Consider the following 27,784-nt stretch of genomic DNA (forward strand, 5'->3'; position numbering starts at 1 on the left):
GACTTTAAAGTAACAATGTGCATTGAACATGTAAAACTACAAAACATCATATACATTAGAGACAAGACAGGGCACCTCTTCATCTGCAGAGCTAATATCTTGATTCGGTTTACAAACGCTCTCCCAGGCATACAAGGTGCATTTAGCTATTGAAGAATTTCTTTAAACAACGAATATTAAATTGGCCCATATGAAGGCAGAAACAAAATGGCGCCTGGCGAGACTTTATGTAGATTCACATGTATTACCATCTGATATGAAAGGTAAATATGCACCTGAATGAGTTGTAGTTTTGATTAACTAATTTTTTTTGGTAAAACAAACAAACAAATGAAAGCATACAAACATACCCCCCAAACAAAAATGAAAAGCAAAACCAAACAAAAGTAAACAAATCAAGCAAAATATGGGTTAAGGAAACAGTTGTTTCTCCTAGAACTCCTTTTCATACAGCTAACTGGATTGGCTTCAAGGCATTCTAAACGTCACGCCATGCATATAATATGACAGAAAAGGGGGACTTTGTTTTTGTTTTGTTTTGTTTTGTTTGTTTCACTTTTCAGGGTTTAATTGGTGTTTTTATTGACATGACACTTGGGTGGTTGGTTGCATCATTCATATGCAGATTTTAGTTTTTACATAATATTGCAATGTACACTAATAACACATAATACACAAAATAGTATCCTTTAGAGTAGTTATGCACAAGATATGCATAATAGACTTATACATTGGAGTCAGCTAGTGACTAATTGGGAACTCGTTGCATAGGCATGTTTGGTGAGGGTGCGCAGCAGTGACACAGCAGGCTCTCAGGATTTTTGAAGCCTGTACACAATTGGCAGTGTGTCTTGGAGACAGTGGGACTGTCACACTAACCAGGTTACAAGTATTACTTGGCATCAGAGTAGAGCTGTGGGACCTGAGGTTTACCCTAGACCACCTTACCACAACTGTACTAACCACAGCTCAGATGAGGAGGAGACAGAGTGTGGTCTCCATAGAAACGCTGTGGCAGCCTGGACAGCGAAGTGCTAGGACATGGGAAGACTCCAGAACTGCAGCTCATTCCGTATCTCCTAGAGTGTATCAGCGCTCTTCTTCAGGTGGCCTCAGAGTCACCTTCACAACATCTGAGGTTCCATTTTGTTCCAGGACACAGGGAACACTGAGGAAGACCCCATCCTTGATCCCATAGAGATCCGTAATCATGGTAGAGATTGAATGCATGGCCCTAAGTCTCTTCACTATGCTCTCGACCAAGTCTACCACAGAGAGCAATGGCCCAATAAGTGCAACCCTTCAGTTTGATCACCTCAGACACACTGTCAACCACCTGTTTGTAGATCTCCTTCCACTCCTTGTCTGCATCAGTGCCTAGTTCATAGAGAAATCTTTAAAAGTCAACTCAATTATGGGAGGAAGGACAAAAAGAAAGCAGACAAACCCATTTTTATATACACCTACACACAAACACGTACATATATACATTTTATAAGGATTTAAGTAAATTTAAGTGGTATTTTGTTTGATTCATTTGTTGATAACTAAAATTTTCACATTGTACCACATTTCTTCTTAAAATATGCCCAACTGTGAGATTTCCCTCATAATTAAAGAAACTTAGTCTTCAATTCTTAAATATGTCATAGCAAATGTTACTCTGCCCACACACGCTTGATGTTTGTTAAAGGCCTGGAAGCACATGCTCTCCTGCTAGAATCGTTTGCTTCCTTGGTACACCCCCTTTGTGTTCCTCAGTTGCTAGTGGGTGAAAATCTAAAAGCAGTTCAAGTATGAAATAATCTTTTAAAATTACTGCATTTGATGAAAAAACATTAAATATATAAAAACTGTATCCCTTTTATCCCTGTGAGCTTCTAACTTTTGAAATGTGTCCTCTTTAATCTCAAAATCTTTTCTTACAGAAACATGTTGATTTTTTTTTTTAAATGCGGGATGAGAGATGAGGCCTAGTTTTATTCTTTTCCATGTACGCATCTAATTTCTTCAAATCCATTTGTTGAAGTGGGTGTCTTTTTTTTTTTTCCAGTGAGTGTTTTGGCATTTTTTTTGTTAAAACTCAGGTAGCTTTAGCTACATGGCTTTATGTCTAGTCATATATTCTGATCCATTTTTTCTATGTATTTCTGTTCTCTTGCCACTCTTCTGAATATTTACGTTTATACCCATAGATTAATGCTGCTCTCAGCCTTGGTCAGAGAAAAACTTCTCTTTCTAGTAGTAAATGCAGAGCCTTACAATTTGTCACAGTGCTGTGAATAAATGACTCTTGGGTGTTCAGAGCAACAGCCCTAGCCCATCCTGCCCATGCCTTATGGAATATTATCTCCCAAGAAGGTAGAGACACACAAAGAGTAAAAGGATGGGGAGGATTGTGGTGAAACTCCTGTTGTGTCTCAGTCTTCCAGAGTTCCCAATGCCAGCTTTGGGAGGTCTGCTGCTCCTGTGGTGTCTCTATTGTTGTTGGTCCAATAAACACTGTTATCTGTAGATGAAGCCTCTGCCTCAGCCAGTATTCTATTGCTGCGAAAAGACAACATGTCCGCCACAGCAGCTCCTATGGAAGAACGCAGTTAATAAGGGTTAGCTTACCGCTTCAGAGCTTTAGTCGGTTATCTTCAAGGGAGCGTGGTGGTAAACAGGCCAACATGGTAGCTGAGAATTCTACATCTGGCTCCTCCATCTGTAAGATAAAGAGACACACTGTGCCTTGCTCGGGCCTTTCAACCCTCAAAGCCTACCCCCTCCAACAAGTGACTGACTTCCTCCAACAAGACCACACTTTCCAATAGTTCCACTCTCTGGTGACCCAGAATTCTAATCTATGAGCCAGTGAGGCCGTTCTCATCCAAACTCCCATGGCATCTATTCCTTCCTTTTATGAAACCCTATTCAGTTCCTCTGCAAGTTCCCAGAAACCTAATTATTCTGCTTTTTCCCACAAAAGACTTGACTACCTGCTTTGTGTGCCACAGCACAAGCCTTTATACAGGCTCATAGTACTTACAGTGTTTTTACAGATGAGTCATTTGTTGTCTTTCTAGACCACACCTTTGTTTTTACTATACACCATCAGCATGTGGTCTTATTTGTAACAATTTTCTAGGTATCTTAATATGTATGAACTACTTTCAGTTATAGTTTTAAATTCATTTCCACGTTCATTCCATATTTTGCTGTTTAAGAATTTTCTACATGCATAATATGCTTTCATCAAACCTACCCCTAATTCCATCCCTGTAACAGTTCATTTTTTAAAATTCAGCTGACAAAACACCATGGCCAAGGATACATAGAGAATTTATTAGAGCTTATGGTTCCAGAAGGTTAGAGTCTATGATGGTGGAGTAAAGACATGAGGGCAAGAGCAGCAAGCTGAAAACCCACCCCCTGAAACACAAGCACAAAGCAGAAAGAGGGAATAGAAATAACACAAATAATTTTTAAACTTTTAAAGCCTGTCTCCAGGGATATGCTTCCTCTATCAAGGACTTAACTCCTAAAGCTCACCAAACAGCCACACAAACTGGGAGGAAAGCATCCAACTGTCCAAAATCACAGTAGATGTCTCATTTAAACCACCAATCACTTCCCCATAATCTCCACCGTGCTTTCCTCATGATGTCATATGCCTACTCCTATTAATGACTTACTGAGTCCTTTTGGTACTGCTTTAAGTAAATAGGTGTAACACCATCTACTGTGGTATGGGTAACATCCTAGGGACCATAGCCTTGATGAAAACATTCTCTTTCTCCAGCAGCCATCACTGCCAAAAGCTCATCAGCTTTCTGTGGCAATCTAGTGATCATTTTCTATCAACGCAGGCATTTTTGCTGGCTCGATCTTGTGTAGAATGTGTTTATGCAACCCCAGTTACGGTGATTTTATGCACACAAATACTGACTGTTTCACTGCATATACCTACTACGTCTACCTCTTAGAGTCTCTCTGTGGTGACTCCGGAGGCTCAAGGGTTGTGGATGTGCCACACAGAGATGAGAACTCCACCCTCTCTTGTGCTCTGCATGTTGACCTGTTGTGATTCTCTGTATTACTCATTATCTGTTGCATATTAATAAATTAATTAATGTTAATTAATTGATTTTAGTTAACGATAAATGACTCAAATGAAATACCACTCAAATTCACTTAAATCCTTATGAAACTCACATATGTAAATGTTTGTGTGTAGGTGTAAATGGTAAACTAGAAGAATTTGAGGATCAGTTAAATACTATTCCCGTTTTACGGAATAATAATGTTGGGCTTTCCCCTAGTGCCTATGAGGTAGTCAGTAATAAAGTTTTGACCCAATTACTAATACCAGGCATAAGTTCAGTCTTTTGGAGTGAGTTTTTAAACTAATCAGAAAGTAGTTGGTTACTCCCAAAACATCCATGCCACTATTGCACACGTGGGCACATCTTGTTAGGCCAGTCATTACCGTTATTAAAAGAAGTTTACAGCTGAGTGAGACTGTTGCCTACCTTTCTGTACCAGTCGTGTAAATTGGTTGATCACATCTTGAAGGCTGGCCTCAGTGTGTTCCACATTGAAGTGGTAGTGCCAAATCTTGTACTCAGTACATAAATTTTGACAAGTTAATATTCGCGCAATGAGTAGCTAAGCAACCACAGGAAATACTGACTGAGTACATAATGTCTTTGCACCTACTTAATATTAATACTTACATTAAACATATGGTTTTACATTTTTGGAAGCTCATAGTGCCTCTTGTAGTTCATTTATGAGCATGTCTTAAATTCTTCCTCAGCTTTATCTATGTTATTTCCATATTAAATTTTAATTTTAAAAGTTTCATTTTCATATTAAAAATGCTTATTCTTGATATTTGAATTTGTGAATATTACATGTTTCTTTCAAGGATTAGAATAATATTTTAGGTGTTGAACAAAATGACCATACCATTTATTGGTGTTATAATGTCACCATTTGGAGCAATTATTTGGTAATAAGTTTTATTCTTGCTTTTCAGAATTATTTTTCTTTTAGAACATCTAAATAAATCTTCATCATTGTGCTATCAGGATATCTTTTCATACCAAGGAAGAAATAATTCAGACATCCCTTCTGAAACAGACAAACCCATAGCCTTTTCTTTAGAAGCTGTGTTCTACCACAGGTACAAAGACAGATGATTTTCCTCTGATTCTCTGGGTAATGTTGACAAACTTGGTGGTTGCTATATTGAGAAGCACAGAGATCAAATGCCAGCCTTGAAGCCTTGCCTGCAATGTCCTCATCCCATTTTCTGGGTTTGGACCTACTCTTGAGAAAAAATTTTGTATAATATGTCTTATAGTGGATGACTGGAAAAGGCAGGTGAAAAGTAAGACCACCATTTCCTTACTAAATATGAAGACTTTTTGTTTGTGTTTACCGTTTTGTTTTATAACAACTCTTCTGAAAACTATGAACCACTTATCAGGCTCTAACTGTAGGAGAAGAAATACAAGCCTCAACGTAAGTCTTGGGTTCCCAATTAATATCCCTTGTTCTTGCCTGTAAGAACTTAAGTCAAGTCATAACTGGATGGCTTGTTTCCACATTTACAGGCTTAAACTCCATTGCCTTCTTTTTGGTTTTTTAAAATATCACATGAGACTATGTCTATCCAGTATATATGTAGCTTAATATGCATTATTTATGCTTTATTGTTAATTGTATTCGTAATAGTCAACGAGATGATCATTATGTAACAGGAATCACAGTCATGGGCATGTTTCATTAGACTGTATGGTCAGTTGTGGTCTTCATTTGAACTGAGTTTGAATAATGTCTTTCTCTTAACCACAGAAAGGGAATTAGAAGCTGAAACATTTGTTAAATTTATAGTACACACTTATTGACTAGAGGATGTCATATCATTATTGGTGTTTATCATACCCTCAAATTGAAAGAGTCATGTAAAAGTTCTGTATGGCATTAGTGGCTTAATGTATACCAAAATGTAAATTATTAACATTTTATTTGATTTTTTATGCATTTGAATGCTTTATCTACATGCATGTCTGTGCATCCTGCATGTGTTGTGCCCATGCAGACCAGAAGAAGGTGTGATCTCTGGAAATCTTTGGAAATAGAGTCACAGAGGGCTGTTGGCCACTCCAAGAGTGCTGGGAACTGATCCTGGGTACTCTGTAAAAGCACCAAGTGCTGCAAACTGCTGAGCCTTCTCTCTAACCCTGCTGTAGGGTTTTAAAAAAATATGTAACTAACAAGAAATACAGTTGATATTGTTTTTGAGTATCAGCAAAAGGAAAAATAGGTGATAATCTGCCAGTTAGCAAAGCCATGCAAAGATTATGGAAACAATGAGACAATCATTCTAATGTTAAAACTGTTAAATTTAAATAAATTTTAGCTATATATTTAGAACTTAGACATCTTTTTTTATTTTCAATATTTAACAGTGGTTAGATGAAAGAATATAAACAACTATAAAGTCCTTTGCAACTGGTAGTCATTTATCCTAGTTTCAAAATAAAAGTGGCATCACTGTCTGTGTCATAGGCGTCTATCATCAGGAAGACAACTTTTCATTATGTCTTTGGTTCATTCTCAGAAACTTATAAAAGCACTCCAGTTGCTGCAATTCATAGTAGAGTGAGTGGATATTATACACATTTTTAAAGATGTCGTGACCAGTGACAGAATATTACCTTTTCTTTTTAATTTTTTTTTATTTTTTACTAATTTATTCAGATTACATCTCAGTTGTTATCCCTTCACTTGTATCATCCCGCTCCTCCCTCCCTCCCTCCCTCCCTCCATCTTTGACCCTATTTCCCTTCCCTAGGTCTGTGACAGAAAGGGACCTCCTCTCACACCATATGGTCACAGGCTATCAGGTCTCATCTTGGTAGCCTGCTTATCCTTCCTCTGAGTGCCACCAGGTCTCCCCACCAAGGGGGAGTGGTCAAATAGGGGGCACCAGAGTGCATGTCAGAGTCAGTCCCTGCTTTACACACAACTGTGGAGAATGTCTTGTCCATTGGCTAGATCTGAGTAAGGTTTCAATGTTTACTTCATCCATTGTCCTTTGATGGTACAGTAGTTTAAGGAGATGCCCCTGGATCTAGATCTGCCTGTCATGATGTTCTTTCTGAAGGTTTCTAGGACCCTCTGAATCCTTCTATTTCCCCAATCTCCCATACTTCTCTCACCTAAAGTCCTAATCTATCCCAATGTCCTGGTAAGTGAAGACTTTCATGGGACATGCCTCTTGGGCTAGTGTCCAATTATAAGTGAGTATACACCATGTGAGTCTTTCTGGGTCTGTGTTAACTCACTCAGTATGATGATTTCTAGTTCCACCCATTTGTCTGCAAATCTTAAAGCAATGAAGTCTTAAGAATCATAAGTAGGCCATGTATGAAGAGTCACACACATAAGGAAAACCGATTGTTCCTCTTTTAGCAGCTTTCAATTAACAATGGCTCCCCAGTCAGGTGTGGGGCTTTGTGCCTACCCAACTCCATACTGTCATTTTGTCTAGACTGAGCTTGAGCAGATTTGTGTATGCTGTCAAAACTAATGTCAGTTCACATGTGAAATAGGCATATTGATTCTGAAAAGCACTGTTTTGTTGCAATCATCTTCTGCCTCTGGGATAGTCAGAGGATAGCAGTGTATGGACAGTACAGTTATCATCATCATCACCATCATCACCATCATCATCATCATCACCATCATTACTGTTATTTTAATGAGGAGAATCAGGTGGATATGAAAGGGAGTGGATTCGGAAGGAATTGATGGATGGTTGAGTATGATCAAAATACAGTAAATCAAGTTCTCAAAGAATTAATAAAGATCATAAATCAAAATAAAATTAAAAAACATCCAATGCTCAATATAAAGTAGATAGAAGCTAAGGAGTACTCTTAGATTGAGCCTTTTGAAGGGTTCTAAATTTAAACATGGGGAATGATTTCATAAACTATTTCTACTCACTCAACCTTCATAAATTAAAGATTTTTCTCTTCTTATCACAAATCTACATGTCATCATGAAGATAGACTACTGCAGCATAGACAAACTTATTGGACAGATAACTTTGTTCTCTTCTGCCCTTTGATTGGACCATGGAAATAAATACCTGAGTAACAATAGGCATAAACAGATATTCGCATCCATTAGACTGTATGGTCGGTTGTGGTCCTCATTTGAATTGAGTTTGAATATCTTTCTTTTCTTTATCCATAGAAAGGGAATTATAAGCTTGAATATTTGTTATTTTTAATTGTTATTTATCCAATGCACATCATTTTATGGGAAGATATCTACAATTTTCTAAAAATTGTTTGAGAATCTGGAGGCTGTGTCGAGGATGTACGACAGTGTGAGACAGGAAGGAGACACACACCAACTGGCCTGGAAATAGAATAAGGAGTAATTAGAAGGAGCGTGAATGAAAACAGACACTTTAAGTGACATCTTCACACAACCCACTTTGGCTTTAGGTAAAGAACACCACTGATGGCATTTGTTGGGGGAAATGGGCAAAGGGAAGGCATCTAAATAACATAGGTGGCTGTGAATCCAGTACAAGGAAGCCAGCTGAAAATCCATCTGAAAGGCAAGTACACAGAAACCGTAGTTTAAGCTGTAGGCTGTAGAATCAGCACATGCTTCAGAGCATCCTGAGTAGCTGTGTTTCACTTGTAAGCAATAGGGAAGTCTCGTATATAAAAGCAGGCAGAAAGGATCAGATCAGTTAACAGGCGTTGATAAATCAAGACCCTCATCAAGGATGAAAACATGAAACACTGAATTGGAAAAGATTCTACTAGGAAGTAAAAACAGAGCTGGGCAGATGATCAAATACCAAGCTCTGCAAAGAGGACTGGAGGCACACACGTAAACTTTGTACTCAATGGGTGCAAAAACTGTATCCTTCTATAAGCAAAAGGTTAAAAATCAGGTCCTTTATTTTGAAGTGGGTGTGGAAGGGCAGCTCAGTCCTACACTGTGCCCAGGCTCCTGGGTTTTATCCCTACCACTGGAAGACAAAGCAAAACCACCATTTAGTTTGTTTAGATTGATGAAGCACAAGAAGTCAGTGCAGGCCGGGAAGAACCGTGGGTGGGACGGACACGTTTTGTCTACTGCTAGCAAAAAAATAGGAAAAGAAATGGAGTCAGTTAAGGATTGAAGGAAACGATTCTGGTAGTACAGGAAACTGAGGGAGGATCTACCATAATGATGAAACTGAAGACTTGTGAGAGTCTTGAGGAAGAGGAGGAAACAGTTGAAGCCATAGAGTACCCACAGGAGAGTCTATGGAGGAATGTCAAGCCGTTGGCATTGGCAGAACCATGTACAGGGAAGATTGCAGCAGCTGGAAAAGGACACAACCAGTTGACTTTCTCCTAATTAGTACAGTTCTTCATACCACCACAGGGTTAGAACCTCTGCCTCGGCAGCTTATCTTAGTAAATCAGTCACACTTTCATCCAAGACACTTCATCATCCAGTTCCCAGTGGCTGAATGGACAGTTTACAGGCAAACAGTTAAATGCATTTAAATATTCTATACATTAGTTTCATTCTAAAGTCAAGCTGTTTTACCTCATATCTGGTAAGTATTTTTTTTTTAATTTAAAAGAGTTAAACTGGGCATGATGGTGGATGCTCATAATCCCAGCACTTGGAAGGCTAAGGAAGGTCAGGAAGTTCAAGCGGGAAGATCAGCTCAAGCCATTGTCCCAGCACGTAAGGAATTGTGAGCTAATGAGGTCTTTTAAGGCATTGTCTTAAAAACAGATGAACAACAGCAGCAAAACAAAATCTGAGAGAAACAAGTCCAAAAGGAATTAAAAAAAAAAAGAAATAAATGAAAAAACAAAGATTGACATAATGAATATATTTCTGCTTCAAATCATCTATATTTGAGTTCTTTGTGAATGCCTTTGCTGGTATTTTTCATCCTACTGTTCATGAACGATAAATTCATTCCTTGTGAGATGTTAAAGAATCAGAAATACGTAACAAAACAAAATAAAACTCCAAAACAAACAAACAAACAAATAAACAAACAAACCAACCAAAAAAAAAAAAATCAGATCCAAACAAGGAAACTCTTCTGTGACACTAACACCATTCATGTTAGCTCTATAGCAGTTTGAATATTCTCTCTGATGATAGGGGAGACCTGAGGGCATATCAGATCAACATTCAGATACTGGCTTGGGAGATTTACGCACATTCCCACTGAACGTGTTATAAAGAGGGCGCACATTTTTAGAAAATATGGTATATTACTTTTCAGAAGGTATGTACAACATCACGGGCAATTAATTGGATTTTTGAAAACTGAAGAGATTTTGAATAAAAATTAAAGCATGATTATGAGGATTGAGTGTGGTCATAAAAGTGAATTCCGTTAATACATCCATGCCTCTTTGTGTGTTAGTGAACATGGCTGGATGCAAAAGAACGCACAGCTTATGACCGATATCTCCAATATAATTTAACAGCTATTTTCAAGACTTAAAAAAAAATAAAGAAAACAATCCACACATTTATAGCATCTACTGATATTAATTTATCCCCGGAAGCAACACTGCTTCTGAAACTACTGACAGTTCCCTAAAGTATCACCCTATGGCCATGAATATGTAAAAGACATACCTAATTCACAGTAGGCTGTCAAAAGAATTAATTGTGTGAGACTTCAATGTGTTTTGTTCTCCTAGGAGTCATTCCCAAGCCAGAGTTGAGGGGATAGAATTATTGCATCATTTATCTTCAACTATGTAGAGATAAAATTGATACCACTGTCCGAAATTAATTTCCTCCCATCTTAGTGACAAATATTTACTTCATCAGACAAAAAAGGAGACGACAACCACTCATTTGGCATATAGGACTGTCAATGTAAAGGCAAGCACTGTTGATAGCAAACTGGAAATAACAAATTAATTTAAATGTTTGGGTTAGAGACAACTGACTGTTTCTAGTTTATATCAACTGGAGAGAAAAACCATAGTGAACAGGATCTTGGGTCTTCAAGGATAGCGAGGAACTGCTAGAGAGGAAATGGGGAATTGGTTTTTACTTATTTACCATAGGCCTTGGAGTAGGGTAAGTGGGTAGAGAAAATGGACATGGTTGCATCTGGAATTCTTAATATTATGAATTAATCTTCAACATACCATTTCTTACTTATAACTTATAACTTATTACTTATGGGACAAAATGGACTCTCAGGGAAGGAAATTGTCTGTAAAATAATATTTTGCCAACACTGTCATTGTAGTGATGATTCAATTGAAATGGAAACACATTCCTTTCAGGACTATTATATCCATTTTTATTGGTTTCATTTATTTCCAGTACTACGTACAAACCACTATCTACATTATTTCTTTGCTCTGGTTTCTATTACTATTATTGTTTGTCCACTGCACACTCTTCCCTTAGTGATGCTCCAGGGACACTCTTCTTCCATTTCCTTCAGTTGTTGAAGATTTAATGCGAGCACGGAGGGTCCAGTGATGCATACTGGTCATGCTCACACGAAGTTTCTTAAGAGAGATGACGTCTTATTGAGGTTAACAGAGAGACTACTGGATAAAATGGGACACCTAGAAATATGCATGTTATTAGCACATTGGTCCTCTCTTCCTTCTATGTGACACACTCTGGACTTGACACTTGGCGTATATCATTACATGGAGACCTTCCTTGTTTATAGCAACTTTGAGGGCTAAAGAAAAAAACTAGAGTCCCTGTTAATTGAAATCCTGATCTAGTAGATTGAATCTAATAGAACTAGACTCTGTGGGGCAGAGTGGGCAAAAGTACATTGGTTTATAACACACCAAGTTAGAAGTCAGATTTGAAACTGTTTTGTTTCTTGTTCGTCCAATTATGTATTCCTACTGTTTTTGTTTCTTATAGTACTTACTTACATACTCTATTTCTAATAGCTCATTGTCTTATCTTATGTGCTTAAATGTCTGTCTGAAGCATGTATTTTTTATCTAAAATGTATATTTTTTTCATCACTTACTATCTTAGGTATTTTCTGCATGATAAGATATAATTTTGAACTTCAAAGAACTTAAATCCAAAAGTGACAAAAGAAAGAAATACAAATAGTAATAAGAGAAAAAAGGAAATAGGAAACATATTGAAATTATACATTTCTTTGGGAGGTGTTAACAACTCAAGATTTTGAATAAGGAGTGAGGAATAGGCAGAGAGCAGAAGATGGTCAATGAAGTGACTCTGTTTATGTATGCACATGTTTTTCAAAGCCCATGGAGCGCACCTCACTAACTGAAAACTCTAATTTTAAGGCATGATCCTGGATGCTAATGGAATGCCAGTGTAGGCTCATTATTTCCAATTTGTTATCATTTATAATGTTCTGCTACTGAGTGGTGTTGATCATGGTGTTCTCTATTCATAGACTGGGCAGGCAGTGTATGAGGAATCTCTATATCCCATGTTGTGAGCATGAAGTTTCAATAAACATGCATTATGGTAAAAGCAACAAAAACAGCAAAAGTAATACACACAGAGAAAAAAGTAAGAAATCAATTGTCTGACAGGATTTGAATGAAGGTAGAATTTTCACAGAAGTACATATAGAATGCAAGACATCTTATCTCTTGAGTATGTGTAGTGTCATGCATAATGACACAGCAGAAACAAGGACAATATTACCCTAGAGGGACAAGCATGGAGGAGAGGAAGCTGTGGTCCACAGTGCCTTGTGCCTTGGAAACCTTCAGCTGTTTTGACTTACTTGAGTGAGTCATTGATGGTTTCGACCCAGGAAGTTGCATTTTGTGCAGATTGTTTTAGCATGGCTCCAGAGAAACATTCCAGAATAGCTAGAGAACTCATTGATAAATTCTAAGCAAGTGATAGCCTTTTTTCTTTTTTTGGAACAAGGGAGATCAGGATGGAAATGAAAAGAGAGAAGGGTAGGAGTAACAATTTGTATTGTTTAATACACTTGAATGTCAATATAAGAAAATGGAATGACAATTTCTCAAATCTATAAATACTTAGAAATTTAGAGTTTTAGAGAATGAAAACAATGTATTCCCAAGAGAAATGTGCAGGAGAAAGAGTTAGTGGGAGAAAATTTGAAGAACATATTATTGCTGAGAATGACAGGTTATACTACATTGCAAAAAGAGTGACTGTGTTTTCCTGGCTACCTATAGGATAAAACCAGGCTAAATAAAGTTGTATTAGGTTATACTGACTTTATATACTGTGTTTATACCTATGAGATGGAGTCAATGGTACTTTGAAGTATACTATAAGAGTTAATGGTGCTTCATATCCATACTGAGATAGATGTAATGACTTCAGTGTTGCTGATAAAAGGTTATGGGATGATGAAAATTATCACTATGATAATGAAAGAATGACAGCTCTTTTCATCTCTGTTGACTAGAGGGAATGAAATATTAGGCTTTAAAAAATCCATCTAAATGACATAAGCAAAATAATGCCCATATTTCTCAGTGGGTTCAAGACTGCTCTCTACAAAATGGAATTTCTTTTGGTAAGCCAGAAAGAGTAAACAGGGAGTATTTACAGTCATGTCGACCACAGTTTCTTGGCTCCCTGCTCCTGTGATCTATGTATGCAATTTATTTAGTCTTTTTCATCCAGTAAATCCTATATACATTTAGTACCTAAATTTGGTAGATAAGAAAATTTAGGATTTGAGTATTTATATAACTTACCATAAGCAAATTAAATAGTAGGTAGGAATTTTTCAAAGAAGATGCCTGGAATGCTAATTGTAAGAGGAAATGAATGAATAAAACATTGTTTCATCTAGATTTTTAAAATTGAAAACAGTTATTATTTATTATATATGAATATTATAACATAGTTATGATCTTCATGTAATTATTTCAATTATTAAAACATCAAAGCAATTATTAGTGTGTAGTATGTAAATGTAAGAGGATACTTTTATGTTTGGATCAATTAGCCTTGGTGCCTGATTAGATGTGGGATTAACTGTCTAGTGGGGTTATCTACTGTAGCTAACCTCTCAAAAGACCATAAAGATGAGCCTTTTCACATCTGTGTTTGATTTAAATAATGCCCCACATATATGCCTACAGGCCAACTTTACAACAGGAGTTTCTCGATTAATGTACTGTCTTCCCAGATGACTTCAGCTTTGTTGACAGAAAACTAACCAGTGCAACTGACCCATTGCGAACTCGATACACAAACAGTTCACTATTAAACTATAACTTTCCTTTTTTTAATCTCTAAGATCCCATAACAATTTTAATAGTCATATTAAATGCTTTCTTATCTGAAGAAGGGGAGTAAAGGCATGGTTATAATAGAAGGAAAGCAAAAACAACATCTGGCAGTGTAAACCAAACCCTGGGCATTTTGGAACCACAATCTTCTGTGTTCCAAAGGGCTTGGGAAACTCCATGTATTCATCTCTGCCACCAACAGTACACAGAGCTTATCCTGTATGATCAAGCATCCTCTGTCCCACGGATGCTGCTGTGCCTCCTGGTCATCACACAGTCCTGGAATCTTACAAATCCTGGGGTTTCCACTGCAGTTGAGACTGTACTGTCACCAATAGCATCTCCTGGGCCCTTTGCTGGGACTGTAATTTTGCCATATGGTGGGAAGCCTAGCTTCTCCCCATTGTCACTTCAGCACTCATGCCACCAAACCCACAATTCAGCACTCATGCCACCAAACCCACTACTACATGGGAGATTTTATCCACTACCCAGTTCAGCTGTCATCTTGAACTGAAACCATGGCTGGCTAGGGCCATCGCTGTGTGATGACTCTGAGGAAATACTACCCAGAAGATTTCACTTCGAAGATTCTGGCCTCTTATCAATTACAGCTGAGTTTTCAGCTCCAGATCACCAGCATCTACTGTCCCAAATAATGCGATATTTTGCTTAAACGGCTCTTCTTTATCATTAATAACACCCGATTCTTCAGTCCTAGCTGACCAGAAATGAGAAAGTCTTAATTCAAAGCGTCACAGGAAATAACACTGATAGTCCCACCGAACAGCACATTAAACTTTGAGCAGTCAACAGTTTTCCAGCCCAAGGCTTTTTAAGCATTGCTACAGTCCATCTAAAACCCACACAGTCAGTTCTGTCACAAGAATAGCCCATTCTCTGGCACAAAATTTCTTTTCTACTTCCTATTGCTGTAATAAAACACCGGCCAAAACCAACCCACATAGAGGAAATGGTTTGTTTCATATTACAGCTTATAGCCCATCACGAAGGAAAATCAGAACGGAAGTAGAACTGGGGAGGAAGGCTGCTTATAGGCTTGCTTCCCGCGCTTGCTTTCCTTTGCCACTCAGGATCCACTGTCTAGGCACGGCACTGTGGAGGAAGGCTGCTTACGGGCTTGCTTCCCGCGCCTTGATCAGCTTGCTTTCCTTTGCCACCCAGACCAACTGTCTAGGCACAGCACCACCCGCAGTGGGCTCGGCCCTCCCTTTTCAGTCATCAATCTAGAAAATACCCCACACCTTTACCTACAGGCCGTTCTGATGGAAGCATTTTCTCAATCTCTTGCCAGGTGATTCTAGCTTGCATCTACATTGACCAGGAAACCAACCAGCACAAATAAAAACAAGTTACCTTGGTTAACTGAAACTTCTATTGAACATAAAATTTTGTATTATTAATTGAACAAAATATTTGCAAGAGGATCCCAGCCACTAGAATACACTGTCTTGTTTCCAGAGGCCGATTTATGGTTATATAGCTGTGCTAGCTGACTAGCTATTTTTCCTTTTATAAGAACACATATACTTGACAATTATAAGTAGTCTGTTATTTAAAGAGTGAATTTTGTCGTCAGTGGACTAAAGTAACCTTCATGAAGATAAACATAGTCATTTTTCATTAATGTAAACTTTGTACACTTAAAGTTCCTATTTTTCTTCCAAATTTAAGGTTAATTGGTACATTATTTACTTTCCCTGTTGCTGTGATAAAAATATAACAAAAAACAATTTAAGAAGAAAGTTATTTTGGTTCACAGTTTGTGGATGTTGTGTGTCATGATGAAGAAGTCGTGGTGACAGGAAAGTTGCTGCTCACACTAGGTCTGCACTCAGGAAGCACAGGATGATAAATTCTCAGTCATCTTAGTATTTTTCATTTGGCCCAGCATCTACTCCAGGGAAGGGTCACAGTGGGAGGGGTTTTCTATCTCAATTGACCTAATATAGATAATCCCTCAAATACATCCCTGTAGTCTTAAAATACCCTCAGTCATTTCCACTGGCCCTTCTACCATGTGAGTCTAAGTCTTATTTACCCACTGAGACTAAACTTCACAGTTGGGGTATAAATTGTTCAAAATACAGATAGTAATCCCAAGCATGTTCAAAATTATCTGAAATTCATGGATTAATTTGAGAGATATATAATGTATTTTGCAAAGATGTTCAATGCCATGGTGTAACACTGTAATTTTAAGTTGGTTCCTATTTCAAACCTGGAAGAGACTGTTTATTTTTAACTTCAACCCTGAATTAGTCTTTTTATTTGGAGCAAAGACAAAGTAAACATTTAGTATATTTCAAAACTTCAATAAATGTTATATTCCATATTTAACTAAATTTGTACTCTTAGAGATTATTATTTGTGAAATTCTGAAAATGTTCTACGTGTTATTGCTTGATCTTTTCTACCATCCTTAAATGATATACAGTGTTTTTCTTTTTCTTTTCTTCTTTCACTTTTGACTAGGATTTCTTTTTTTCTCATTTTAATTTATTTTTTATTATAATTTATTCAGTGCACTCCCACCAGCAATGAAGGAGCATTCCCCTTTCTCCTAATCTTTGCCAGCATGTGCTGTCACTTAAGTTTTTGACCTTAGCCATTCTGGGTTTAAGATGGAATCTCAGAGTCGTTTTGATTTGCATTTCTCTGAAGACTAAGGACATTGAGCATTTAAGTGTTTCTCAGCCATTTGATTTTCCTCTGTTGCAAAGTCTATGTTTAGCTCTAAACCCCATTTCTTAATTCAGTTATTTTGTTTGGTGGTGTTTAATTTCTTGAGTTCTTTATATATTTTGGATATTAGACATTCGTCAGACGTAGATTGGTGAAGATCTTTTCCAAATCTATAGGCTGTTGCTTTGCCCAATTGACAGTGTCCTTTGCCCTACAGATGCTTTCCAATTTCATGAGGTCCCATTTATTAATTGTTGACCTTAGATCCTGGGCTGTTGGTGTTCTGTTCAGGAAGTTGTCTCCTGTGCCTATGAGTCCAAGGCTCTTCCCTACTTTTTCTTCTAATAGATTTAGTGTCTCTGGTTTTATGTTGAGGTCTTTAATCCACATGGACTTGAGTTTTGTGCAGGGTGATGAATATAGATCTATTTGCCCTTTCTACATTCAGACATCCAGTTAGCCCAGCACAATTTGTTGAAGATGCTATCCTTTTTCCATTGTATGTATTTGGCTTCTTTGTCAAAAACCAAATGTCTATGGGGTGTAGATTTGTTTCTGGGTCTTCCATTGAATTTAATTGATCAACAAGCCTATTTTTGTGCCAGTACCATGCAGTTTTAATTACTTTTGCTCTATAGTACAGCTTGAGATCAGATATGGAGATTCCTCCAGAGGATCTTTTATTGTACAGGATTGTTTTAGCTATTCTGGAGTTTTTGTTCTTCCATATAAAGTTGAGAATTGATCTTTCAATGTCTTTAAAAATTGTGTGGGTATTTTGATAGGGATTGCATTAAATCTGTAAATTACTTTTGGTAAGATGGCCATTTTTACTATGTTGATTCTCCCAATACACAAGCATGGGAGATCTTTTCATCTTCTGATATCAACTTCAATTTCCTTCTTCAGAGACTTTAATTTCTTTTCATATAAGTCTTTCATTTGCTTGGCTGGAGTTACACCTAGATACTTTATATTATTAGTGACTATTGTGAAAGATATAATTTCCCTAATTTCTTTCTCAGCACAATTCTCATTTGTATATAGGAGGGCTACTGCCTTTTTTGAGTTTATTTTGTATCCAGCCACTTCGATGAAGGGTTTATCAGCTATAGGAGTTCTCTGGTGAATTTTGGGAGTCACTTATACACACTATCATATCTGTGAATAGAGATAATTTGACTTTCTCCTTTCTGATGTGTATCCACTTGATCTACTTTTGTTTTCTTATTGCTCTAGCTAGGACTTCAAATACTATATTGAAGAGATATGAAGAGCATGGGCAGCCTTGTCTAGTCCTTGATTTTAGTGGAATCTCCTTGAGTTTCTCTCTATTTAATTTGATGTTGGCTGCTATTAGCTTGCTGTATCCAGCCTTTATTATGTTTAGGTATGTGCCTTGTATCCCTGATCTCCCCAAGACTTTAAACATGAATGGGCGTTGGATTTTGTCAGATGCTTTTTCTGCATCTAAGGAGATGATGGTGTGGCTTTTTTCCTTTCAGTTTGTTTACATGGTGAATTGCATTGATGGATTTTCATATATAGAACCATCCCTGCATACCTGGGATGAAGCCTACATGATCATGCTGAATGAGATTTTTTGATGTGTTCTTGGATTTGGCTTGCTAGCATTTTAATGAGTATTTTTGCATCAATGTTCATAAGATAAATTGGCCTGAACTTTTCTCTCTTTGTTGGGTCTTTGTGAGGTTTAGGTATCAAGGTGACTACGGCCTCATAGAATGAGTTTAGTAATGTTCCATCTATTTTTATTTTGTGGAGCAGTTTGAAGAGTATTGGTATTAGCTCTTCTTTGAAGGTCTGGTAGAATTCTGCACTGAAACCATCTGATTTTTTTTTGGTGGAAGACTTTTGTGACTGCTTCTATTTCTATAGGAGAAATAGGAGTATTTAATATGTTTGTCTGGTCTTGATTCAACTTTGTTAAGTGGAATCTATCAAGAAAATTGTCTATTTCCTTTAGATTTTCAATTTTTGTGTCATATAGGCTTTTGAAATAAGCCCTGAATTTGGTTATTTCCAGCTGTCTACTCCTCTTGGGTGTTTTTGCTTCTTTTTTTTCTAGGGCTCCCAGATGTGTGGTTAAGTTGCCTATATGAGATATTTCAAATCTCTTTATGAAGGCATGTAGTGGATGAACTTTCCTCTTAGCACTTGTTCAATGTGTCCCATAAATTTGGGTATGTTGTATCTTCATTTTCATTCAATCACAGGAAATCCTTAACTTTTTTCTTTATTTCTTCCCTGACCCAGTTGTCACTGAGTAGAGAGTTGTTCAGTTTCCATGTGTTTTGTAGATTTTCTTTTTGTTATTTCTGTTGTTGTTGAAGTCCAGATTTAATCCATGGTGGTCTGATAGGATACAAGGTATTATTTCAATCTTCTTGTATCTTTTGAGGCTTGCTTTGTGACCTACTATAAGGTCAATTTTGGAAAAGGTTCTAGGAAGTGCTGCGAAGAAGTTATAATCTTTTATGTTTTGGTGAAAAGTCCTGTAGGTATCTGTTAGATCCATTTGATTCATGACATTGGTTAGTGTCATTATTTCTCGGTTTAGCTTCTGTTTCATTGACCTATCCTCTGGTGAAAGTGGGGTGTTGAAGTCTCCCGCTATTAGTATGTGGGATTGATGTGTGGTTTAAGCTTTGTTATTATTTCTTTTACAAATGTGGGTGCCCTTGTATTGGGGGTATAGATGTTCAGAATTGTGATGTCATCTTGGCTGAATTTTCCTTTGATGAGTATGAAGTGTCCTTCCTCAGCCCTTTTGATTAATTTTGGTTGAAAGGCTGTTTTATTAGTTATTTGAATGGGTACACACCAGCTTGCTTCTTGTATCTGTTTGCTTGGAATACCTTTTTCCAGACTTTTACCCCGAGATAACGTCTATCATTATGGCTGAGGTGTCTTTCTTGAATGCAGCAGAATGTTGGGCCTTGTTTATGCATCTATTCTGTTAGTCTGCATCTTTTTATTGGAGAATCGAAACCATTCATGTTGGGAGAGATTAATGACCAGTAACTGTTAAGTCCTTTGATTTTTATGTTGGTTGTGGTAGTGTGTTTGTGTGTTATTCTGGTTTTTGTTTTGCTAAAGTGAAGTTATCTACTTCCTGAGTTATCCTGGTGTAGTTAACCACTTTGGGTTAGAGTTTTCCTTCTAGTAACTTATGTAGGGCTGGATTTGTGGATAGGTATGTTTGATTTTTTTTTTTGTCTTGGAATATCTTGTTTTCTCCATTCATGGTTATTGAAAGTTTCACTGAGTGTAGTAGTCTGGACTGGCATCTGTGGTCTCTTAAGGTTTGTAAGACCTCTGCCCAGGGCCATCTGGCTTTTATGGTCTCTGCTGAAAAGTAAGGTGTGATTCTGATAGGGTTGGCAATATATGTTACTTGGCCTTTTTTCCTTGCTGCTTTTAATATTTTTCTTTGTTCTGTACATTTTGAGTTTTGGTTATTTTGTGGTGGGAGGATTTTCTTTTCTGGTCTATCCTATTTGGTGTTCTGTAGGCCTGTTGTATGTTTATATGCATCTCTTTCTTTAAATTGGGAAATTTTTCTTCTATGATTTTGTGAAAATATTTTCTGGGCTTTGGAGCTGGGCATATTATCTTTACTCAATTCTTATTTTTCCTTAGGTTTTGTCTTTTCATGATGTCCTTGATTTCTTGGGTGTTTTGTGTCAGAAATTTTCAGATTTAACATTTTCGTTGATGGTTGCATCAAATTATTCCATTGTATCTTCTACACTCAACATTTTTTCCTCCAGCTCTTAAATTCTCCCAGAGAGGCTAACCTCTGCAGTTCCTATTTTCTTCTCCAGTTTTCCCTTTCCAGGCATTCCTTTATTTATGCTTTTATCATTGTTTGCATTTTCATCTTTAGATTTTAAACCATTTTATTCATTTCCTTCACCTGATTGCATTTTCCTTGATTTCTTCCACTGATTTATTTTCTCTGTATAGGCTTCTGTCATGGCCTCTCTAAGGTCCTCAATCTGTTTGGCTGAATTTTCTTGTATATGTTTACAGATTTTTTTCATTTCCTTCATTATCATCTTCATTATGAAGGATCTGAGGTCATTTTCTTGTGCTTCAGTTGTGTTTGGGTTTCCAGGACTGATTGCTTTGGCATAATTGGGTTCTGGAGATGCCATATTATCTTGGCTTTTGTTGTTTGTGTTTTTACTTTGGCCTTTAGTCATGCTGTTTTTGACACTGGGGTCGTAGTTTCTAGTGTCCTTCACTGGCTATTGAGAGCAGTTTGTAGGTGAGTGGCTACAGGTTGAGACTCTTCCCTTGTTGGGGGATCAGGAAACCCTTCCCTGGATAGGGAGGTGACCTGGGTTCAGCTCTGGGGGACTTTGCTCCATACTCTGGGCTCTCCATTGGGTCAGCAGACTGATGCCAGTATTCTGCAGTCCAAGGTTCAGTCAGAGACAGAGAGAGACAGAGACAGAGACAGAGACAGAGACAGAGACAGAGAGACAGAGAGACAGAGAGTTCAGGTGCAGCCTGCTAGCCTCATTTGGCTGGGCTTTGGAGACCTTCCCTGCACCTGTCAGTGCCCTGGGGCCTTGGTTCAGTCTGAGAGAGAGTGTGGGTACCCTGTATTCAGCTGAGGTGTTTGGCTGAGCTTTGGACAATGTGCCCTTGCCTTCCTTTGTCCTGGGTCCCTCCCTGGACTCACAGACACTGATGCTTCTGTTCCATAGCCCAGTCAGAGAGAAAGAGTGTGAGTACAGCATGATAGCCTGCTTTGGGCTGGGCTTTTGGTGAGCTTGCTTGTGCCAGCTAGAGCTCTAGGGCTTTCTGTAGACTGGTGCTGCGGTCTGAGGTCAGATTCACCCGTTCTCCCCTGGTCCAGGAGATCCAGACGCTGGTGCTTCACCCCCTACAGTTCAGTCCCAGATACAGACAGAGTCTGAGATATAGAACGTGGATGCAAGCTCGCAATCGGGTATGCGTCCATACTCTGGGGACTGGGCACCTGTCCTCCATGAAACAGTTGGATGGCCTTAGGCCAGACCCACCTTTGCTCTGCACCTTGTGGACCCCTCTCATCGAGGGCTCTCCAGATCTTGTGGTCGGTAGCTCCCAACCCAGTCTCTAAGCTCAGTCCTTCTGATAAGACAGTGGATGGTCAGTGCTGGCATCTTGGATCCTATAGTTTTTCAAAATGCCTCTAGACAGTTGTAACAAAGACAAGGTATAAAGGTAGAACCTGTATTCTTGTATTTATTTACTTCTTATTTTGAAAAAAATTCCATTCATATTTAACATCAATCATATAGGCAAATCATTTTCAGTTATTCATTTTATCTTTGAATATTATTTGCATAATGAACTACATCAATTAATTTTTAGGAGGATAATCATAAAGCCTTGCCTTAGTAATATCCTAGTTTTTCTCAGAATCAAATATTCAGTCATTGCAAGGATAATGTTTAAAAACATTTGTTTGTTTCTCTCTTATGCATTTCACCATATATTTTTAATAATTGTCTTCTTAACAGGAAAATGGCTGATTATTTTCTACACCCTGAAATGTGATTTTTTTCTTATTCATTGTAGGTTTTATTGGGATTTGATTATGCTTATAATGATGGTTGGAAATTTGGTCATCATACCAGTTGGAATCACATTCTTCACAGAACAAACAACAACACCATGGATTATTTTCAATGTGGCATCAGATACCGTTTTCCTGTTGGACCTAATCATGAACTTTAGGACTGGGACTGTCAATGAAGACAGCTCTGAGATCATTCTGGACCCTAAAGTAATCAAGATGAATTATTTAAAAAGCTGGTTTGTGGTGGACTTCATCTCATCAATCCCAGTGGATTACATCTTCCTCATCGTAGAGAAAGGGATGGACTCAGAAGTTTACAAGACAGCCAGAGCACTTCGCATTGTGAGATTTACAAAAATTCTCAGTCTCCTGCGCTTATTACGCCTCTCGAGGTTAATTAGATACATCCATCAGTGGGAGGAGGTAAGTCACGTGTTCTTCTTTCTTAAAGCAAAGGTATCATGTGATTTTCAGGATGACTCTTTGAATGCCTATGTGTTATGTTTAATGAATTGCATGAAATTTAAGAACAAATCACTTTCAGGGTTCTCTTTTCTACTATTTAAGTGATATTTTTATCTCTGAAAGACTGGAGCCAACTGAAAATAATTATAAAACCTTCTACCAATTGAACATATTTTAAGCAACTACACTTTAACTGACATATTGTCATCTTACTCACTGCAACTTGTTTCATACCTTGGAAGATACTTCTTATTTATTAAAAATACATCAAATTTCACCTTTGACAAAGATGTGTAGAGTATAGTTGGTAATATAATATTTAATCCTGTGTTAAGGATGCTGGTATATGTCTCTAACAATGTTGGAATTTCAGAGAATTTAACATTTGAGGGAAAATGCATCGCCTCCTTGGTTATCTCTAAATTCAGATCGGAATTCAGCATACTACATTTGCTTACTGGCTTGTCTTCCTACAGCTTCTTTATTATACTTCCCCCCCCCCCCCCGCCAATTAGTTCATTTCATAATAGTGAAAAGCTAGCATACCTAGGAAGGAGATTGCTGCATAGAGAACACCAAGGAACAAATGCAGCCAATCCAGCCAGGCGGACTCTATGCTGCTGAACAGGGCTTCGGCTGTTCTCAGACAGTGGGTGGAACGGTGAAAGAACTCTGCCAGCTCAAGTTTCCGAAGGTCTGAGTTAAATATACCACCATTGGGCAAACGAGTATGTCTTCCCACAGCTTTCCATAAGCATAGCTCTTTGTCTTAATTATATAAACTGGACTTGGTTGTCTGAATAGACCTCCTGAGGGAGTTCCACCAATGGAACAGCCTAGTGAGCAGCACTGCACTAATCCTAGATTGTTGTTTTTCTCCTACAGAAATGCCTGTTGGTATTTTTTTTAAGGAAGTCATAAAAATGGAAGTTTTCCTTGTTTTGGGGCAGCTATAGCAATTTTTTTGTGGATGCTTGTCAGTGACATTTTGGTTCACAAGATTTCAGGAAATGACACACAGTAATAAAATACTGCATAGGATGCTGATTAAAACCATAAAATGGATTGTTTCTTAAAACATGGATCTGGAATATATTAGAAATGAAATAAAAAAGGTTTGAGAAATTGGATTCACTTATAACATTTCTACATCTAGCATACACATCTAAACAGAAGTTAATGTTCGTTTCTCAAAGCTTTCTCACATGAGTTTGAAAATACCAATCCAAGATGATTCTTGATGATAACCAACATTTATTGGAAATGTTGTATTAATTTGGCAAGAAGTTTTTTATTCTTTGAACAAATTAGCTGCCTGAATCTTCTCTACAATCCAGAGAAATAGATTCTATTGTTGTTCTCGTTTACAGATGATGACTATGAAAGACATTAAGGTTCCTCGCTGGGGTTAGGAGACTAAGGAAGAGGTGGGCTGGGATTCCTCTCCTGGCAAGCTGACTCCACAGCCATGTTCTTAATCTGCAGACGTGTACAGGTCTCACAGCAGTTTGTACTTTCAGGACCACTATCCCACTATTTTATTTTTACCTTGTTTAAGTAACTATATGGAGCTTTTCTTACCTAAGAGTGTGGACATTGCAACATTATAGGGCGAAACAGTTACTCTTACAGCAAGGTCACAATAATATTTTGACAAACAGCCAGTAAGAGAAGTCTGGGATAGAGCTACCCAGTCAATTAAAAATACAGTAGGCAGTGTGACTATTTTTAATGGCTTTCAGCTTTAACCCAGTTATCCCAGAGAATGGCAGCAGGATGAACAGATGGCGTCCTATCAGATAAAATGACAGAGCATGTGGCCAGAGAGGACACTCCTTAGTACCGACGTTTTCTGTTTCTGGTGTGGTCCCCAGCACCTAGATCTGTGCAGCATGACAGGATTTCAAAGGTGCCCGTGATATCATTCAGAAACATCAACTGTCTGACATCATTGTCATGAAATGCAATTTAATATGCACTTAGAGAGATTTGCTAGCCTCATGCATTCAGAATAGAGTTGTGAGTTGGCAAGATCTTTCTTATAAATAAATGACCTTGGTAATAAATGAATCAGAAGTTCATTTAGCTGAAGAATGTTTTCTTGGTTATATGATATACCCATATCCTCATATATATATCATGAATGTTTAAAGACTGCTAGCAATGCTCTTACTAAAGATGAAGAAATGGCATCACACTCCAGAATTTAATATATAAATTTATTTGTCCCACCCACACGATTTGAGCAGTAGTGACGATGGAACTTGAATGGCTCCCAAACTGACACATCTCTACCTGACTTTTATAAATGCCACCAGGCTGTGTTTACAAGTAGAAATACAACAAGTTAATCGTGAGAAGACGCTGCCTGAGCTCTTGGATTTCAGACTGCAGAGGAAGACATGAGTTCACCCACATGTCTTTGAGTTCTGAGTGTTTTAGTACCAGGCTGGCTAATGCTAAATTCAGCAAATTTGGGGAAGTCACGTGTGAAGTCTGGAAGCTGCCTCTGTTCTAAATGAATCATTCGCAAGGAAAGCAGCTGCCTGCTATGGGGAACTGTATTCATCTTTGGTGGTGCATTTCTTTCCTCCCCCGTCCTGGATTAGTTTAACTCAAATACATCAAGAAGCTCTGAAGTCAGATAAGTTGGGAATATACTATGAATGAGATACAGGAAGTTTAAAGTTTACTGCCTATGGTCCATCAGTGCTAGAGGTAAACTTGCAGAAGGAAGCAGTTGATGAGACTGGTCGATTTATAAAATTCCCTGTATCAAGGGAGAAGTAAACATTCTTTCTTTCTTTCTTTTTTTTTTAAGTTTGTTCACTTTACATGCAGATTTAGCCCCCTCCCTTGTCGTCTCCCAATTCTTAAATCAGTTTATATGATTAATGATTTTGCATGTAAAAACTGAGCTCTTTGAAACTAGGTTGAAGTTTTATATACATTGCCAGGTGATATGAAAATCTGAAGCAATTTAGATAAATTAGACTAGAAAATTTTCCATTAGTATAATCTTGTATAAATGGGTTTTTTCACTTTTGTATTTTTATCTTGAAAACTCAGTCTCTTAATTCAGAAACATTACTTTTCTTATGGTTGCCTTTCAAGTATGTCAGAGTACCAGCTCTGATCAATGTTCTATAATCTATCACAGGGGAAACAATTCTGTATGACCCTTCAAAAGGACACATATGGTGAGGAAATCCTTGAAAATTAAATGGAACATTATTAACAATTTGTGACGATCACAAGCCTCTAAAGAGATAAAGACCAGATTAAAAGCTTAGCAAACTGGGGATTATTCACCACCATATAAAAGTAAAGGATTCTCAAAACCTCAAGTGCCCTGTCTGTTGACCTCAGTCTCGTTGTCAAAGAGAGATGGCCCTTGAACTTTTTAAAAGTCATATACAATATTAACTGAAAGCATAAACATCACTTTGTACATTGTTACTATGGGGTGTTAGTACAACCCCAGGGCTACTTAGGAGACTGGGGCAAGAGGAAACCATGAAGCCCAGGCCAGCCTTAGCAATGTCATAAGATCCCAACACAGAAACATTTGAAGAAAATTATTCTCTTTTGTAGGGGTTATCTAATTATATGGCTCAGTGTTTCAACTGAACTGGACATTCCTTCATGAATGATGTAAAAGATGTAGTTCAATGCATGATTACATAGTAACCATGGCTTTCTGGTATACAACACATTTTATTTAGTTCTCCTTTCTTGTCTCCTCGACTTCTTTTGTGTGGATTTAAGGCATAGTGAAATCAAGTAAATGAACTTTGAGGCAGGAAGGAAGCCTTGTAGCTAAGAACATCTTAGTCACAGCAGTTGTAGTTGGATAGCTAGTGAGCATGCTACAATTGCCCTTCTAATAACCATTATTAAATTGTGATGTTGGATCACAACAAGATTTACCTACAAATAATAAGCAGGAACACAGAATTGTTGAAGGGACTTAGTCTCATAGCTAGCTAAGGCAAAATTTGCTTTCTGGTTTTGGTTAACTGTACTATGTTATTTGGTTCATATTAAAACCTAACTCTTGCTGTAAATTATCTCTCGTTTAAACATTTCAACACATATTAAGCACTTCTGTCTTCAGAAAATACATTAGAAGTTCAGTTTTGTCATAAACAGAGCTTTTGCCTGACCCTTCCCTAGACTAGAGCAGAGAGAGGCTCCCCACTTACTCCATGTCACACGCAATCTGGGTTTCTCTGGTGTGCCTTCAAAGCCCTCCAGCTCGCTGAGCTTCTTCTTAACACTAACATTTTATTGCTTTTGGTTTTACTGTACATGCAAATAATGTTTATTCTCACTACTATCATTTTGCATGTGCGGCACCTCAGATAGGGAAGCTGCCCCTCTCCTCTTTCTCTGCCCATTAAAAATTGATTCGAAGTCGTTCCCAGAATGTACTCAGTTTGGATGCTCTGAACACTTCAGTTCATGACACATAGTTATAAGTGCTGTCCTTACCTTTTCCAGACATGAGCATAGAGGTGGAAACATCCTGTCTTGCCCTCGAGTCTCCTTGTGTATTGGGATAGGATTATAAACATATCACCGATAACGCTGTCTGCTACACACATTTTAATCTAAGTGCTAAAACCATCAAACGTATGAAGAGCACCCATTCTTTCTTTTTGCTCTGAAGCATTTTTGAAGTATTGTTTACTTATAGATGCTTATT

General features: G+C 37.7%; 1 protein-coding gene across 1 annotated transcript in view; it reads left to right on the forward strand.

Annotated features, from left to right (window-relative positions):
* The window catches only part of HCN1 (hyperpolarization activated cyclic nucleotide gated potassium channel 1), a 337,659-nt gene that overhangs the window by 40,149 nt on the left and 269,726 nt on the right, over positions 1-27,784 (forward strand). Inside the window, exon 2 of the mRNA XM_084801390.1 lies at positions 22,611-23,034. Within this exon, the coding sequence (XP_084657516.1) occupies positions 22,611-23,034 (424 nt within the window). The remainder of the gene's footprint in view (positions 1-22,610; positions 23,035-27,784) is intronic.

The sequence above is a fragment of the Acomys minous genome (assembly GCF_964271855.1).
Source record: "Acomys minous genome assembly, chromosome: 11".
NCBI classification, from domain to species: Eukaryota; Metazoa; Chordata; class Mammalia; order Rodentia; family Muridae; genus Acomys; species Acomys minous.